This window comes from Tachyglossus aculeatus, chromosome 26 (genome assembly GCF_015852505.1).
Source record: "Tachyglossus aculeatus isolate mTacAcu1 chromosome 26, mTacAcu1.pri, whole genome shotgun sequence".
NCBI classification, from domain to species: Eukaryota; Metazoa; Chordata; class Mammalia; order Monotremata; family Tachyglossidae; genus Tachyglossus; species Tachyglossus aculeatus.
The window spans coordinates 19,807,024-19,822,661 of NC_052091.1; the positions used below are offsets into that span (position 1 = coordinate 19,807,024).

At 44.0% G+C, this 15,638-nt stretch overlaps 1 protein-coding gene across 1 annotated transcript in view; it reads left to right on the top strand.

Annotated features, from left to right (window-relative positions):
- The window catches only part of LOC119946095 (lamin-L(III)-like), a 35,121-nt gene that overhangs the window by 10,743 nt on the left and 8,740 nt on the right, over nucleotides 1-15,638 (top strand). The window contains exons 3-7 of the mRNA XM_038767495.1: nucleotides 61-186; nucleotides 4,356-4,526; nucleotides 6,213-6,338; nucleotides 13,625-13,845; nucleotides 14,888-15,110. Of these exons, the coding sequence (XP_038623423.1) occupies nucleotides 61-186; nucleotides 4,356-4,526; nucleotides 6,213-6,338; nucleotides 13,625-13,845; nucleotides 14,888-15,110 (867 nt within the window). The remainder of the gene's footprint in view (nucleotides 1-60; nucleotides 187-4,355; nucleotides 4,527-6,212; nucleotides 6,339-13,624; nucleotides 13,846-14,887; nucleotides 15,111-15,638) is intronic.

The window sequence follows — 15,638 nt, forward strand, 5'->3', positions numbered from 1 at the left end:
TGTCTTGTTTTCAGTTTTCCAAAGTGAATTGTGTGCTTTTTATCTTGTTTTTTTCCTTAGCTTGTGACGGTTCTGGGAAATACCAAGAAGCAACTCAACAGTGAAAGACTGGAAAGGATTGACTTAGAGAAAAAAGTGAAAAACTTAGAAGAAAAAATGTCATTTCAAAAGTCTGCATATGAAAACGTATGTATGAGTGATTGGACGCAACAATGGTGCTTTTGCACTGATCAATCTAATCATTTTTCGGGTGATTCTTTTCTCATGCCTTCAATTTTATGGTTTAAGACAATGACTCCCCCTTCAAAGCCTTATTGAAGGCACATTTCCTCCAAGAGGCCTTCCCTGACTAAGCCCTTCTTTCTTCTTCTCCCTCTCCCTTCTGCATCACCTGATTTGCTCCCTTCATTCATCGCCCCCCTCCCAGCCCCACAGCACTTATCTGTATCTGTCTTTATTTATTCATATTAATTTCTGTCTCCCCCTCTAGACTGTAAGCTCGTTGTGGGCAGGAAATGTGCCTGTTCGTTATTATATTGTACTCTCCCAACTGCTTAGTACAGTGCTCTGCCCAGAATAAGTGCTCAGTAAATCCTACAGTTGGAATGAAGAAGTAAGCAGGAAAGTTCTTTTCATAGGTGAAGGAGAGGATTGAGTCAGATCCCTTTTCTCTGACTTAAGGGCTATCCTTCCAGCAATAGCAAAATTTTGACCCATACATAGCTGAGACTTATGTTAATAATAATAAAGAAAATAGTAATAATAGTGGTATTTGCTAAGTGAGAAGCAGCTTGGCCTAGTGGATAGTACCTGGGCCCGGGGGTCAGAAGGGCCTGGGTTCTAACCCAGGGTTCTGTCTGCTGCGTGACCTTGGTTAAGTCACTTTACATCTCTTACATAGAGAAGCAGCATGGCTCAGGGGAAAAAGCACAGGCTTGAGAGTCAGAGGTCATGGGTTCTAATCCTGCCTCTGCCACTTGTCAGCTGCGTGACTTTGGGCAAGTCACTTAACTTCTCTGTGCCTCAGTTACCTCATCTGTAAAATGAGGATCAAGACTGTGAGCCCCATGTGGGACAACCTGATTACCTTGTATCTACCCCAGTGCTTAGAACAGTGTTTGGCACATAGTAAGTGCTTAGCAAATGCCACTATTATTATTATTATTATTATTATCATAACTGTAAAGTGGGGATTAGGAGTGTGAACCCCATGTGGGACAGGGACTATGTCCAACCTGGTTAACTTGCATCTACCCCAGCACTTAGAACAGTGCTTGGTATATAGTAAGCGCTTAACAAGTACCATAATAATAATAACTATTATTATTACTATTAATTGCTTACTGTATACCAAGCACTGTACCATATAGTGGGGCAGATACAAGAGATTCAGGTTAGAATCAGCATGGTGTAGTGGATAGAGCACAGGCCTGGAATTCAGAAGGTCATGGGTTCTAATGCCAGCTCTGCCACATGTCTGCTGTGTGACCGTGGGGTAAATCACTTAACTCTCTGGGCCTCAGTTACCTCATCCATAAAATGAGGATTGAGACTGTGAGCCCCATGTGGGACAGGGACTGTGTCCAACCTGATGAACTTGAATCTACCCAAGCGCTTAGAACTGTGCTTGGCATGTAGTAAGTGATAAAGAAGTACCATAATTAATTGATCCCTGTTCCTCATAGGGGTCACAGTCTAAGTAGAGGAAATAAGATTTAATTCCTACTTCAAAGATAAGGAAATTGAGGCCCAGAGAAGTGAAGTGACTTTCCCGAGATCATAGAGGAGACAAGTGGTAGAGCCACTATTAGAACCCAAGTCCTCTGACTCCCAGGCCTGTGTGCTTTTCACTAGGCTGCACTACTTCCCCAGCTTTAATAATAATCATGATGGTATCTGTTAAGCGCTTACTAAGCACTGTTATAAGCTCTGGGGGAGATACAAGGTAATCAGGTTGTCCCACATGAGGCGCACAGTCTTAATCCCCATTATGCAGATAAGGGAACTGAGGCACAGAGAAGTTAAGTGACTTGCCCAAAGTCACACAGCTGACAAGTTGCGGAGGCGGGATTAGAACCCATGACCTCTGACTCCCAAGCCCGTGCTTTCCACTGAGCCATGCTGCTTCTTAAGTGTCAATAATCAGTGTGGAGTTAGTTCTTTTTTTTAGAGTGCTTTTACAATATAATTATTCCAAATGTCTTTTGCCCACATTCTCTTCTCATCAATCAGCAGTATTTACCGAGTGCTTCCTGTTTGCAGAATACTGTCCTAAGCATTTGGGAGAGTACAACAGAGGTGGTAAACATGTTCTCTGCCTGCGACGAGTTTACTTCAGTTAGGTGAAATCCAGTAGCTTCTGCCAAGAGAGGGTCATTTAATTGTACTGTCTGGACTGTAGCTTAGATGTTCTCTCCAGCCTATTAAAGGCAATTCAATATTATGTTTTCTGGAGAAATATACATTTCTCAAACACCAGCCCTATGAGAATTTTCTACAAATCTATGAATTCATGTCTTTTGTAAGTGCTTAGTATGTGCCAAACATTGTACTAAGTGCTGGGGTAGGTTGGGGAAGCAGCATGGCTTAGGTGAAAGAGCATGGGCTTTGGAATCAGAGGTCATGGGTTCAAATTCCGCTTCGCCACTTGTCAGCTGTGTGACTTTGGGCAAGTCACTTAACTTCTCTGTGCCTCTGTTACCTCATCCGTAAAATGGGGATTAAAACTGTGAGTCTCACATGGGACAACCTGATCACCTTGTAACCTCCCCAGAGCTTAGAACAGTGCTTTGCACATAATAAGCGTGTAATAAATGCCATTATTATTATTATTATTATTAATATTCAAGTTCATCACTTAAGTCACTTAACTTCTCTGTGCCTCAGTTACCTTATCTGTAAAATGGGGATCAAGACTATAAGCCCCAAGTGGGACAACCTGATAACCTTGTATCTATCCCAGTGTTTAGAACAGTGCTTGGTACAAAGTAAGTGCTTAACAAATACCATTATTATTATTATTATCAGGTTGGACACAATCCCCATCCCTCATGGGGCTCACAGTCTAAACAGGAGACAGGTATTGAATGCCCATTTTACAGATAAGGAAGCTGTAGTACAGAAGTTAAGTAACTTGCCCAAGGTCATACCACAGGCAAGTGGCCGAGCCAGGATTTAGAACCCAGGTTCCCTGGCTCTCAGGCCCATGATCTTTCCACTAGACCACCTGCTTCTTCTGGGAAATTTAAACTCCGGCTAAACCACCCTCTGTTATATTGTGCGCTGTTCTGTTAGGATGGGAGAGGGGAAAGTCCTGCGGGGCCCAGTCCCTCTTCAGGAGTGAAATTGAAGGAGGTTGCAGAAATTTCAGAGTAGGACTCTTCCTATTAGCCTGGAAGAATAATATTGCCACCAACTGAAACCAACCGATTCATCAGTTGTATTTACTGAGTGCTTACTGTGTGCAGAGCACTGTACTAAGCACTTACTGACCAAGCAAGAACTCAATCAATCAATGGTATTTATTGAGCGCTTACTATGTGCAGGGCACTGTCCTAAGTGCTTAGGAGAGGACAGTTCAACAGAATTTGCTGACCCATTCCCCGCCCATAACTCATTAGCTACTTTAACTCTAGTTAAAGTAGTTAGTTCTTTCCGATTAGGTAAGTGCTTGATTTACTTTACAGTGGATCTGGGAGCCTGTGGCTTAACAAAGAAACAATCTTGGCCTAGTGGGCAGAGCAGGGGATTGGGAGTCAGAAGGATCTGGGTTCTAATCCCAGCTCTGCCCTGTGTTTGCTGTGTGACCTTGGACAAGTCATTTCACTTCTCTGGGCTTCAGTTCCCTCATCTGTAAAATAGGGATTAAGTTTGTGAGACCCGTGTGAGACAGGAACTGTGTCCAACCACATTATCTTCTTTCTACTGTAACATCATCAATCGTATTTACTGAGCGCTTACTATGTGCAGAGCACTGTACTAAGCGCTTGGGAAGTACAAATTGGCAACATATAGAAACAGTCCCTACCCAACAGTGGGCTCACAGTCTAAAAGGGGGAGACAGGGAACAAAACCAAACATACTAACAAAATAAAATAAATAGAATAGATATGTACAAATAAATAAATAAATAAATAGAGTAATAAATATGTACAAGCATATATACATATATACAGGTGCTGTGGGGAAGGGAAGGAGGTAAGATGGGGGGGATGGAGAGGGGGACGAACACTTAGAACGGTGCCTGTCACATAGTAAGCGATTAACAAGTACCATGAAAAATGGAGCCATTTCTTTTGAAATTACTAAATGTATTCACTGGCTATTGATGAAGTTATATATTTTTTTCCCTTTAGGAGATTCAAGAAACCAGGAAACTTTATGAAATCAAGCTTGCCGAGCTTGAATCTGGGAGACAAGAAGGTCTGGAAAACAACTTAGCCATAATTTTGCAGAAAGTGAAAGAAGAAACCGAAGGACAGATACAGGAGTTCAAAAATGAGCTGACACGAATTTTCAACATGAGAGTGAGTTTGTAGAGGTTGCGAAATGGGTCAAAATTTAGCCGGAGTGTAATTAAAGACTTGCTCTTGAATATTTCCATAACATGTCTTTTATGCTATGTGTTAAGCACTTACCATGTGCCAGGCACTGTAGTAGGTGCTGAGGTAGCTATAAGATTATCAGGTTGGACACAGGCCTTGTCCTACTTGGGACTCAGTCTTAATCGCCAATTTACAGATAGTGTAAATGAGACCCAAAGAAGTGAAGTGACTTACACAGGGTCACACAAGACAAGTGAGGGAGCTGGGATTAGAACCCAGGTCCTCTGACTGCCAGGCCTGTGCTCTATCCGCTAGGCCATGCTAACGCTGAGTAGACTTTAATGTCGTCATCATCATTTTGTGAAGCTATCATTTCGTGGGAACTGATGAATCTTTAACAATTACCTGCTGACTAGTGTTTCACCATAGGTAAACAAATAAGTAACTGTATCAAAATAATTCCACATGTGGGCTGAAGTAATTTAATATCTGATTAAAGAAAAGCAGTTGAGGAGCACAGAAACTTAAAGGTCAAAATTGCCTCCAAGCAAGTAATTTGGGATGGTAAATGGTCTTGGCCTTTCCCCAGTTTCTGTTATGGCTTGTAGTATTTATGGCTTGTGGTATTCATTGTTATTGGATCAGGCCTGGACAAATCATTTTTCTCTGTTTCCAGAGGCTCATGGGGAGCAGTTTTCTGCTTTGGGACATTTTGTTCATTTTTTTAAATGATTTTGCAAACATGAAATTGCAGAGGACCAATTTTTCAGACAGTTTCCAGAATTGTTGCCTATCACCTCGACTATCCACCCCTCTCACTTCCCACACAAGAAACAAGAAGTTGACAGATGAAGCATCAAGACCACTATATGTCTGCAAAAGAAGAACATGGGTCCCTTTTCCAAAGACTATGGGGTAGACAAGCGAGCAGCTAGATTCCATTTGGATCTAAAGATGGAATGGGGAAAGTTCTTCCTTTAGGCTATAAAGCACTTAATACAGTACTCTGCAAATAGTTAGCATGCAATAAATACCACTGATTGATTAAAAGCTGTAGATTTACAAAAGCAAATGATGATGGTAAATGAATTTGGGACATTTCAGTTACGTAAAATCAAATAGCTAGCACAATCAAGCAGTACTGATTTTTTTTCATCGGATTTTGTAAATGCTTACTATGTGCCCTGCACTGTACTAAGCACTGGGGTAGATACATAAGGCTCACCATCTTAATCCCTTTTTTACAGAAGAGGTTTCTGAGGCCTAGACAAGTTGAATGACTTGCCCAAAGTCACATCACAGACAAGTGGCGGAGCCAGGAGTAAGAACTTGGATCTGGCTTCCAGGCCCATGCTCTTTCCACTAGGCCACACTGATTTTGTCATGTTGCCTTTTGTTACCTTTACCCCAGTCATATTTGGAGACAAATATACTCCTATCTCATTCCATTATTTCTTTATTCGAAGATGTTACCCTACCTAAGAGCATATCAGTTTATAACAATTGTGAAAGTTAATTGAAATATTCCAAATGGCATCAGCCGCATGCTGCTATCGAAGTCTCCTTCCCTGGCCTCGCTCAAGATTGACTTCAACTTTGTATCGAGTCCCTGCCATTCTCTGGAGATGTTTTTGCAGTAGGCATTCTAATTATGCTCATTTCTCTTAGATGGAGAATACTCAGCTTTATGCTGAGAAAACTAGAACATTTGCCCATGCTGCTAGAGAAGAATTGATGGAGACAAAATTGAGGATCGATTCACTGATGTTACAACTTAAACAAAAGCAAGCACAGGTAGGATCTCAGGCATTGATGCTTCCATAAGCCCAGACGGGCTTCATTTGAAATGAGTCTCATGTGTAATTTTCAGGCCTGAAATCAGGGCCTATAAATTTAATTTTTTTCTGGCCCTTGTTCACCCCCCAAAAAGTGACTCATACAGTGCAGTTTGTGAAAGTACAGGGCTCATCCAAAAAAAAAAAATGAATTATACAATGCAGTTTGTGAAACTTCAGGGCTCGTGCAAAAAAAGTGACTCGTACAATGCAGTTTGTGAAAGTCCAGGGCTCATGCAAAAAAAATGACATATAGAGTGCAGTTTGTAATTGTTCAGGGCTCACCTAAAAAAAGTGACTCATACAATGCACTCTGTGAAAGTACATTACCAAGAGGCCGTTGAAATGTCCCATGAGAAATCCTTTACTGAGTGGTACTTTTCAAGCACTTAGTTCAGTGCTCTGCACACAGTATGCATTCAATAAATACGATCTTCCCTCCCAAACCCTTCCCTCTCCCTGACTTTCCCATCACTGTAGATGGCACTACCATCCTTCCCATCTCACAAGCCCGCAACCTTGGTGTCATCCTCGACTCCACTCTCTTGTTCACCCCACACATCCATCCATCACCAAGACCTTCCGGCCTCACCTCCGCAACTTCACCAAGACCCTTTCCTCTCCATCCAAACCCCTATCTAGCTGGTTCAATCTCTCATCCTATCCCGACTAGACTACTGCATCAGTCTCCTCTCTGATCTTCCATCCTCCTGCCTCTCCCCACTTTACTCTATACTTCACTCTGCTGCCCAGATTATCTTTGTGCAGAAACCCTCTGGGCATGTTACTCCCCTCCTCAAAAATCTCCAGTGGCTGCCTGTCAACCTACGCATCAAGCAAAAACTCCTCACTCTCGGCTTCAAAGCTCTCCATCCACTTGCCCCCTCCTACCTCACCTCCCTTCTCTCCTTCTCCAGCCCAGCCCACACCCTCTGCTCCTCTGCCGCTAACCTCCTCACTGTACCTTGTTCTCACCTGTCCTGCCGTCGACCCCCGACCCACGTCCTTCTCCTGGCCTGGAATGCCCTCCCTCCACACATCTGCCAAGCTAGCTCTCTTCCTACCTTCAAAGCCCTATTGAGAGCTCACCTCCTCCAGGAGGCCTTCCCAGACTGAGCTGCCTTTTTCCTCTCCTCCTCCCCACCCCCTGCCCTACCTCCCCACAGCACCTGTACATAGATTTGTACAAATTTATTACTCTATTTATTTTACATGTACATATTTACTATTTATTTTGTTAATGATGTGCATATAGCTTTAATTCTAATTGTTCTGACTATTTTGACACCTGTCTACATGTTTTGTTTTGTTGTTTGTCTCCCCCTTCTAGACTGTGAGCCCCTTGCTGGGTAGGGACCATCTCTATATGTACTTGTACTTGCACTACCCAAGTGCTTAGTACAGTGCTCTGCACACAGTAAGCGCTCAATAAATATGATTGAATGAATAAATGATTGAATGAACAAATGAAATCCTGGCTGTCTACCATTTTCCTGTTTGGGAATTGCTCTTAGGCATGCCAGAAGAGCAAGTCCATATCTGTAATTTACTTATTTATATTAATGTCTGTCTCCCCCTCTAGACTGTTAGCTCATTATGGGCAGGGAATGTGTCTGCTTTTTGCTGTATTATAGTCTCCCAAGGGCTTAATTCAGTGCTCAGCAGAGAGTAAACACTCAGTAAATATGATTGAATGAATGAATGAATGGAAAGGAAATTTGTGGTATAATCTTAAGTGTTTTAGACTGCCTCTTATAAAAACCTTATCCCAAATTATTCGTGGGGGCCGGGGAAAAAGGGACTATCAGTAGTGTTACTTGTTCAGTAAATTTGCCCTTGGGTTGGGCTCTTGGAAGAGCCCTATGATTTTGGAATCTTTTGTCAATAGGAAATAGGTTAGAGTTATCTGTGGACTACAGGTTCACCTAGAGGGACTGTAAGGTCGTTGTGGGCAGGGAATGTGTCTGTTTATTTTTCTATTGTACTCTCCCAAGCACTGAATACAGTGCTTTGCACACAGTAAGTGCTCAATAAATTCATTCCATCGTATTTATTGAGCATTTACTGTGTGCAGGGCACTGTACAAAGCACTTAGAAAGCCCAATTCAGCAATAAAGAAAATACAAGGTCACAAGACTGTCCCAGATGGGGTCACAGTCTCAATTCCCATTTTACAGATGAGGGAACTGAGGCACAGAGAAGTGAAGTGACTTGCCCAAGGTCACATAGCTGACAAGTGGTGGAGCGGGATTAGAACTCATGACCTTTGGCTCCCAAGCCTGTGCTCTTTCCACTAAGCCACACTGATCAAACAAATGAATGAACTGAAAATGAACCTGAGAGAAGAGAGAGAGCAGCACCTTCCTGTTGCCTCTTCCCATTTCATGCATATCCTCCTCATCCCCTTCATGTTTCTTGTCTTTGCCGCCTCCTGTCCCTCCTCTTGTGGCTGATCCCGTGGATGACTCAAGTGCTGATTTGCCTGGGAAGGGCTATATGTCTTTAGCTAGGGGATGGGAGGGGAAGCAGCCAGGTCTAGAGGATAGAGCCTGGGCCTGGGAGTTAGAAGGACCTGGGTTCTAATCCCAGCTCTGCCACTTGTCTGCTGTGTGACCTTGAGCAAGTCACTTCTCTGGGCCTCAGTTCCCTTATCTGGAAAATGGGGATTAAGAGTGTGAGTCCCATGTGGAACAGGGACTGTGTTCAATCTGACTAGCTTGTATGCACATCAACACTTAGAATAGTGCTTGACATATAGTAAGTGCTTAACAAATACAGTTATTATTATTATTATTATTATCAATTCCCCACTTTCTGGACTAGAAGAGTAGTGTATGGTCCTTGTGGGCAAGGGAGCATGCCATTCATGAGTCTGTACTTCTTAAGTGTGAAGTATGGTGCTCCCTACCCACCCGGAGAAGCAACATGGCTTAGTAGATAGACCACGGGCCTGGGATTCAGAAGGACCTGGGTTCTAATCCTGATTCTGCCACTTGTATTTGTTAAGCACTTACTGTGTGCCAGGAACTGTTCTAAGTGCTGGGATAGAGACAAAATAATTAGGTTGGACACAGTCCCTGTCCCACATAGGCCTCACAGCCTTAATCCCCATTTTACAGATGAGGGAACTGAGGCGAAGGGAAGTGAAGTGACTTGCCCAAAATCACACAGCAGACAAGTGGCAGAACCGGGATTGGAACCCATGACCTTCTGACTCCCAGGCCCCTGCTCTATCCACTAGTCCATGCTGTGGTTTGTCAGATATTATTATCCTTGGCATCTGCAGGAGTTGAGGGCACTCAGACCAGAAGCCAGAGAACCACTGGACAAATTGGTATTCATAGTACCCTTGAGCTTTCTTATTCATTAGAATGGCTTTTCCACCATGTATTTTCCATATTTCATTCTTCCCTGTCACGCAAAGCCTTAGGGCCCAAACCGGCTATTCTGTTGCCTCAACTCTCCCATTCGAGTTTCATAGTGCCGGCTGAAAAGATAGCGGGTTCTCCATTTCCCTCTTCTTTGCCTAATTTCCAATTTAGCTTCTCACTGAGTTAAGTTTAAATTCCATTTGGCCAGAGTCTGCCTCTGATTGCCCTGGTGAATTGGTGTCTTCTAAAGGGGTGTTATCTGAGTTTTCTTCTATTTCCAAATTTTGGAAGAGCTGTTAAGAACCTGGGGATGAGCTTCAAGTGGGAAAGAGACCTGAAGGTTGTGAAGAACTCTCCCTGGAGTCAAGACTTCCAACCTCCAGTTAAAACAGGAAGCAGGAGTTATCCATCAATCAATCAACCAATCAGTGGTATTTATTAAGATCTTTCTATGAGCAGAACACTGAACTAAGCTCTTGAGAGAGGAGAGTACAGCAGAAATAGCAGACACCATAACGAGCTTACAGTTTAGAGGGGGAGACGGACATTAATGTGAATAAATAAGTAATTGTAAGACACTATGATGAGTAGTTGTCTATCAGTGTACTCTTACTGAGAAGCAGTGTGGTCCAGTGGAAATTGCTCAAGCCTGGGAGTTAGAAGGACCTGGGTTCTAATTCTGACTCTGCCAATTGCTTGCTTTGTGACCTTGGGCAAGTCACTTACTTCTCTGGGCCCCAGTTTCCCCAACTGTAAAATGGGCATTAAATATCTGTCCTTCCTTCTATTTGGATTGTGAGCCCCACACAGGACAGGGACTGTATCCTACCTAATTAACTTGTACCTGCCCCAATACTTGAAACATTTTTGGACACAGTAAGTGCTTAATAAATGCCATTTAAAAAAAATTACGGTTGGACAGAGTCCATGTCCAACATGGGGCTCACAGATTTAATCACCATTTTACAGATGAAGTAACCGAGGCATAGAGTTGTGAAGTGACTTGCCCAAGGTCACACAGCAGATAAGTGGCAGAGTCGGATTTAGAACCCAGGCCTTCTGACTCCCAGGCCCAGGCTCTACCAAGCCATACTGCTTCTCTGCCTGCCATTCGCTGACTCCTGGAGGGCAAGACTGGCAGAGAGAGCCCAATCCCTTCCAAGGTCAAGTCAAGCATTGCTTCGCTTCGGATAGGTTTGGGCATTGGGTATTTATTGAGCACTTAGTGTATGCAGAGCACCGTACTAAGCACTTGGGAGTGTACACTACAACAGAGTTGATAGACATGTTCCCTGCTCTCAAGAAGATTACAGTCTAGATGGGGAGACAGACATTAAAAACAAACTATGGCACTGCACAGAAGTGCTGTGGGTCTGAAGGTGGGGTGGATATCGAATGCTCAAAGGGTACAGATTCAGATGGGTAGGGGAGATACAGAAGGGAGAGGGAGTAGGAGAATTGAGGGCTTAGTTGGGGAAAGCCCCTTGGAGGTGATGTGATTTTTTAAAAAAATAAGGTTCTGAAGGTGGTGAGAGTGGTGGTAATAATGATAATAATAATAATTATGGTATTTGTTAAGCGCTTACTATGTGTCAAGTGCTGGGATAGATACAAGGTATCTAATCAGGTTGGACAGTCTTTGTCCCATGTGGCGCTCACAGTCTTAATCCCCATTTTACAGAAGAGGAAACTGAGGCCCAGAGAAGTGAAGTGACTTGCCCAAGGTCATGCAGCAGACAATCAATCAATCAATCAATTGTATTTATTGAGCACTTACTTTGTGCAGAGCACTGTACTAAGCGCTTGGGAAGTACAACATATAGAGACAGTCCCTACCCAACAGTGGGCTCACAGTCTAAAAGGGGGAGACAGAGAACAAAACCAAACATACTAACAAAATAAAATAAATAGAATAGATATGTAGAAGTAAAATAAATAAATAAATAGGGTAATAAATGTGTACAAACATATATACATATATACAGGTGCTGTGGGGAAGGGAAGGAGGTAAGACGGGGGGATGGAGGGGGGACGACGGGGAGAGGAAGGAAGGGGCTCAGTCTGGGAAGGCCTCCTGAAGGAGGCAAGTGGCTGAGCTGCGATTAGAACCCACATCCCAAGCCTAAGCTCTTGCCACTAGTCCGTGATGTGGTTTGTCAGAAAAGCAGTGTGGCTCAGTGGAAAGAGCATGGGCTTTGGAGTCAGAGGTCATGGGTTCAAATGCCGGCTCAGCCAATTGCCAGCTGTGTGACTTTGGGCAAATCACATCACTTCTCTGTGCATCAGTTACCTCATCTGTAAAATGAGGATTAAGATTGTGAGCCCCCCGTGGGACAACCTGATCACCTTGTAACCTCCCCAGTGCTTAGAACAGTGTTTTGACCATAGTAAGTGCTTAATAAATGCTATTATTATTATTATATAAAGCAGGAGGGAGTTGCTGGCCAGAGGCAAGCGAGGGAGATGATGGAGTCCATCCAGTGGTTGAGGCTCACTTCCCTCTGATGAGAGCTTAGCAAAGCCTTGAATTAAGGTGGATCCTGACATGTGGTCCAGTGACATGGGGTCATCAGGATTCTTGGCCTGAAATACTTGGTGTCCTTCCAAAGAATGAGATACTTTCCCATCTATTCTTGGCCCCAGTTATGATTCTCGAAAAATAGGTATCATTCCCAAAGTGGAAACAGACCCAGGGTCTAGAACAAGTCTGTTCTGGAGCTGTCTGAATCATTCATTCAGTCATTCAATCATATTTATTGAGCACTTACTGTGTGCAGAGCACTGTACTAAGCACTTGGAAAGTACAATACAGCAATAAAGAGAGGCAATCCCTGCCGAAAACAGGCTTACAGTCCAGAGTGGGGGAGATAGACATCAATACAAGTAAACAGGTATCAATATAAATAAATAGAATTATAGATATATACATATATGCATAAGTGCTGTGGGGCGGGGGAAGAGCAAAGGGAGAGAGTTGAGCTTAGGTGGAAGGAAGGAGGAGCTGAGGATAAAGGGGCTTAGTCTTGGAAGGCCTCTTGAAGGAGGTGTGCCTGCAGTAGGGCTTTGAAGGGGGGAAGAATGATTGTTTGGCAAATTTGAGGAGGGAGGGCATTCTAGGCCAGAGTTAGGACGTGGGCCAGGAGTCGGCAGCGAGACCGGTGAGAATGAGGCACAGTGAGAAGGTTAACACCAGAGGAGCAGAGTGTGTGGGCTGAGATGTAGAAGGAGAAAAGGGAGATGGGGTGGGAAGGTGCAAGATAGCTTTAAAGCCAATAAGGAGGAGTTTTGGTATGATATGGAGGTTGATAGGCAACCACTGGAGAATTTTTAGGAGGGTGTGACATGCCCAGAACGTTTCTGTAGAAAGATAATACGGGCAGCAGAGTGAAGTAGGGACTGAAGTGGGGAGAGGCGGGAGGTTGGGAGGTCAGAAAGGAGGCTGATGCAATAATCCAGTCAGGATAGGATGGTAGCGGTTTGGATGGAGAGTAAAGGGTGGATCTTGGTGATGTGAAGGTGAGACCAACAGGATTTGGTGATGGATTAGATATGTGGGGTGAATGAGAGAGCGGAGTCAAGGATGACAGCAAGTTGGCGGGCTTGTGAGACGGAAAGGATAGTGGTGCTGTCTACAGTGATGGAAAAGTTCAGGAGAGGGCAGGGTTTGGAGGGAAGCTAAGGAGCTCTATCTGGAACATGCTGAGTTTGAAGTTGTGGCATCCCAGTACAGGTGATGTTGTCACCTTATTTAGAGATTCCAAATAAGATCACATTTCACCAACCCTGCAGAATTGAGTTGATGATTCTTAAACACTCCTCTACCGGATCAGGTATTTACCTTGTCCCAACTGCTTCTGTGTTTGGCTTGTTACAGAATTCTGTTCTGGAAAACCAAGTTAGAGAACTGGAAGAAGCTCTGAAATGTGCCCATCAGAGGCACCAAAGTCTTGCTGATGAGAAGGCTCAAGAAATAAGAGCGTTAAGATCGCAAATGGATGCCCATTTGGAAGAACACGAGAACTTACTTGATGCAAAGCTCGCATTAGATATGGAGATAAGCATATGCCGAAAAATTCTGGAAGGAGAGGAAGAGAAGTATGAGGCTTAAACTGCACTGATCGTTGTGGTCAGAGAATTCGTGTCTGTTTATTGTTACACTGTACTCTCCCAAGTGTTTAGTACAGTTCTCTACACACAGTAAGCGCACAATAAATATGAAAGAATGAACTGATCCATATTCAACAATCAGTTCATCAGCTAAGGACCTTCAGTCCCTCTCTAGAGATGCAGCTATCTGTTACCTTGTTACTCAGCGGAAGAATTGCTCGCATGGAACGTCAGATGGGGTTCCAGTTGATTTACCAGTGGTGTGCCTGGTATAGGGGATACAGCACGGGCCTGGGAGTCAGAAGGTCATGGGTTCAAATCTTGGCTCCGCCATTTGTCAGCTGTGTGACTTTGGGCAAGTCACTTAACTTCTCTGGGCCTCAGTTCCCTCATCTGTAAAATGGCGATTAAGCCTGTGAGCCCCACGTGGGACAACCTGATCCCCCCAGTGCTTAGAACAATGCTTTGCACATAGTAAGCACTTAATTTGCTATCATTATTATTATTATTATTATTATTATTATTATTATTATTATTATTATTATTATTATTCTAATCCCAGCTCCATCATTTGCCTGCTGGGTGGCAGTCACTTCACTTCTCTGGGCCTCAGTTACCTCATCTGGAAAATGGGGAGTAAGACTGTGAGCCCAATGCAGGACAGGGGTTGCATACAATCTGATTTGCTTGTACCCACCCCAACGCTTGGTATAATGCCTGGCACATAGTAAGCGCATAACAAATACCATTATCATTATTATTATTATTATTATTATGCCATTGAGAGCTGCTCAGAATCAGGAAATTGATCCATATTTCCTATGGATCAATCCCTTCTTTAAGCCTGTTAATGGGAAACTTTTCCTGAGTTTGAGTTCATCACTCAGGCTCATACAAGACATTTTTTTCCTGGCTAAGAACTATTTTTGCTGTCACAACTCCCTGTGACATAGGGGGTATGAGAGAGGTATGAGGGAGGTTCCAAAGACCAACTGGAAATATACCCTACTTCATGTTTTTATCGTGTTAGGTTCAAATTATCCCCCAGACCAGCCAGCGGAGGTCACTCCCAAGGCCCAGTGAGCACCAGCCAGGGATTCCGGAGGAAAAAGAAGAGGAGGCAGGAAGCGCTGCTGAGGGAGCACAGTGATGGCATGTGGCCTGTCCCCTGCTGCTCTGCATCAGGAAGTGTGTGTGTGGAAGAGATTGATGAGGGAGGAAATTTTGTCCGGCTGAAAAACAACTCTACCGAGGTATTTCTTCTCCTTCCCAGTTAAGCGGGGGCCAAGGCAGAACCATTTTTCTCACCAGGCAACGAGGGCCTAAAATCAGCCTGCTGTTAGAGGGAGGGTCCCAATCCCGCTCAGGAGTCCCTGGGCCTAGAGCCACATCCTGCCAAGAGAAGGCAGGGAGCTTGGGGCTCCACCCCCAACCCTTCTGACCCCACGGCTAATAATAATACTTGTGGTGTTTGTTAAGTACTTACTGGATGCCAGATGCTGTACTAAGCGCTGAGGTGGATACAAGCAAATCGGGATGGACACGTCCCTGTCCCACAGCTGGCTCACAGTCTCAATCCCCATTTTACAGATGAGGGTACTGAAGCCCAGCTAAGTAAAAGGCCCAAGGTCACACAGTAGCACACAGCAGATTAGAACCCACGATCGTCTGACTCCCAGGCCCAGGTTATATCCACTACACCATGCTGTTTCTGCCCAGCTGTGAGCATGAAGAACCGATAGGATTCAGCCAGGGTTTTAGGGACAGCGTTGAAAATGGGA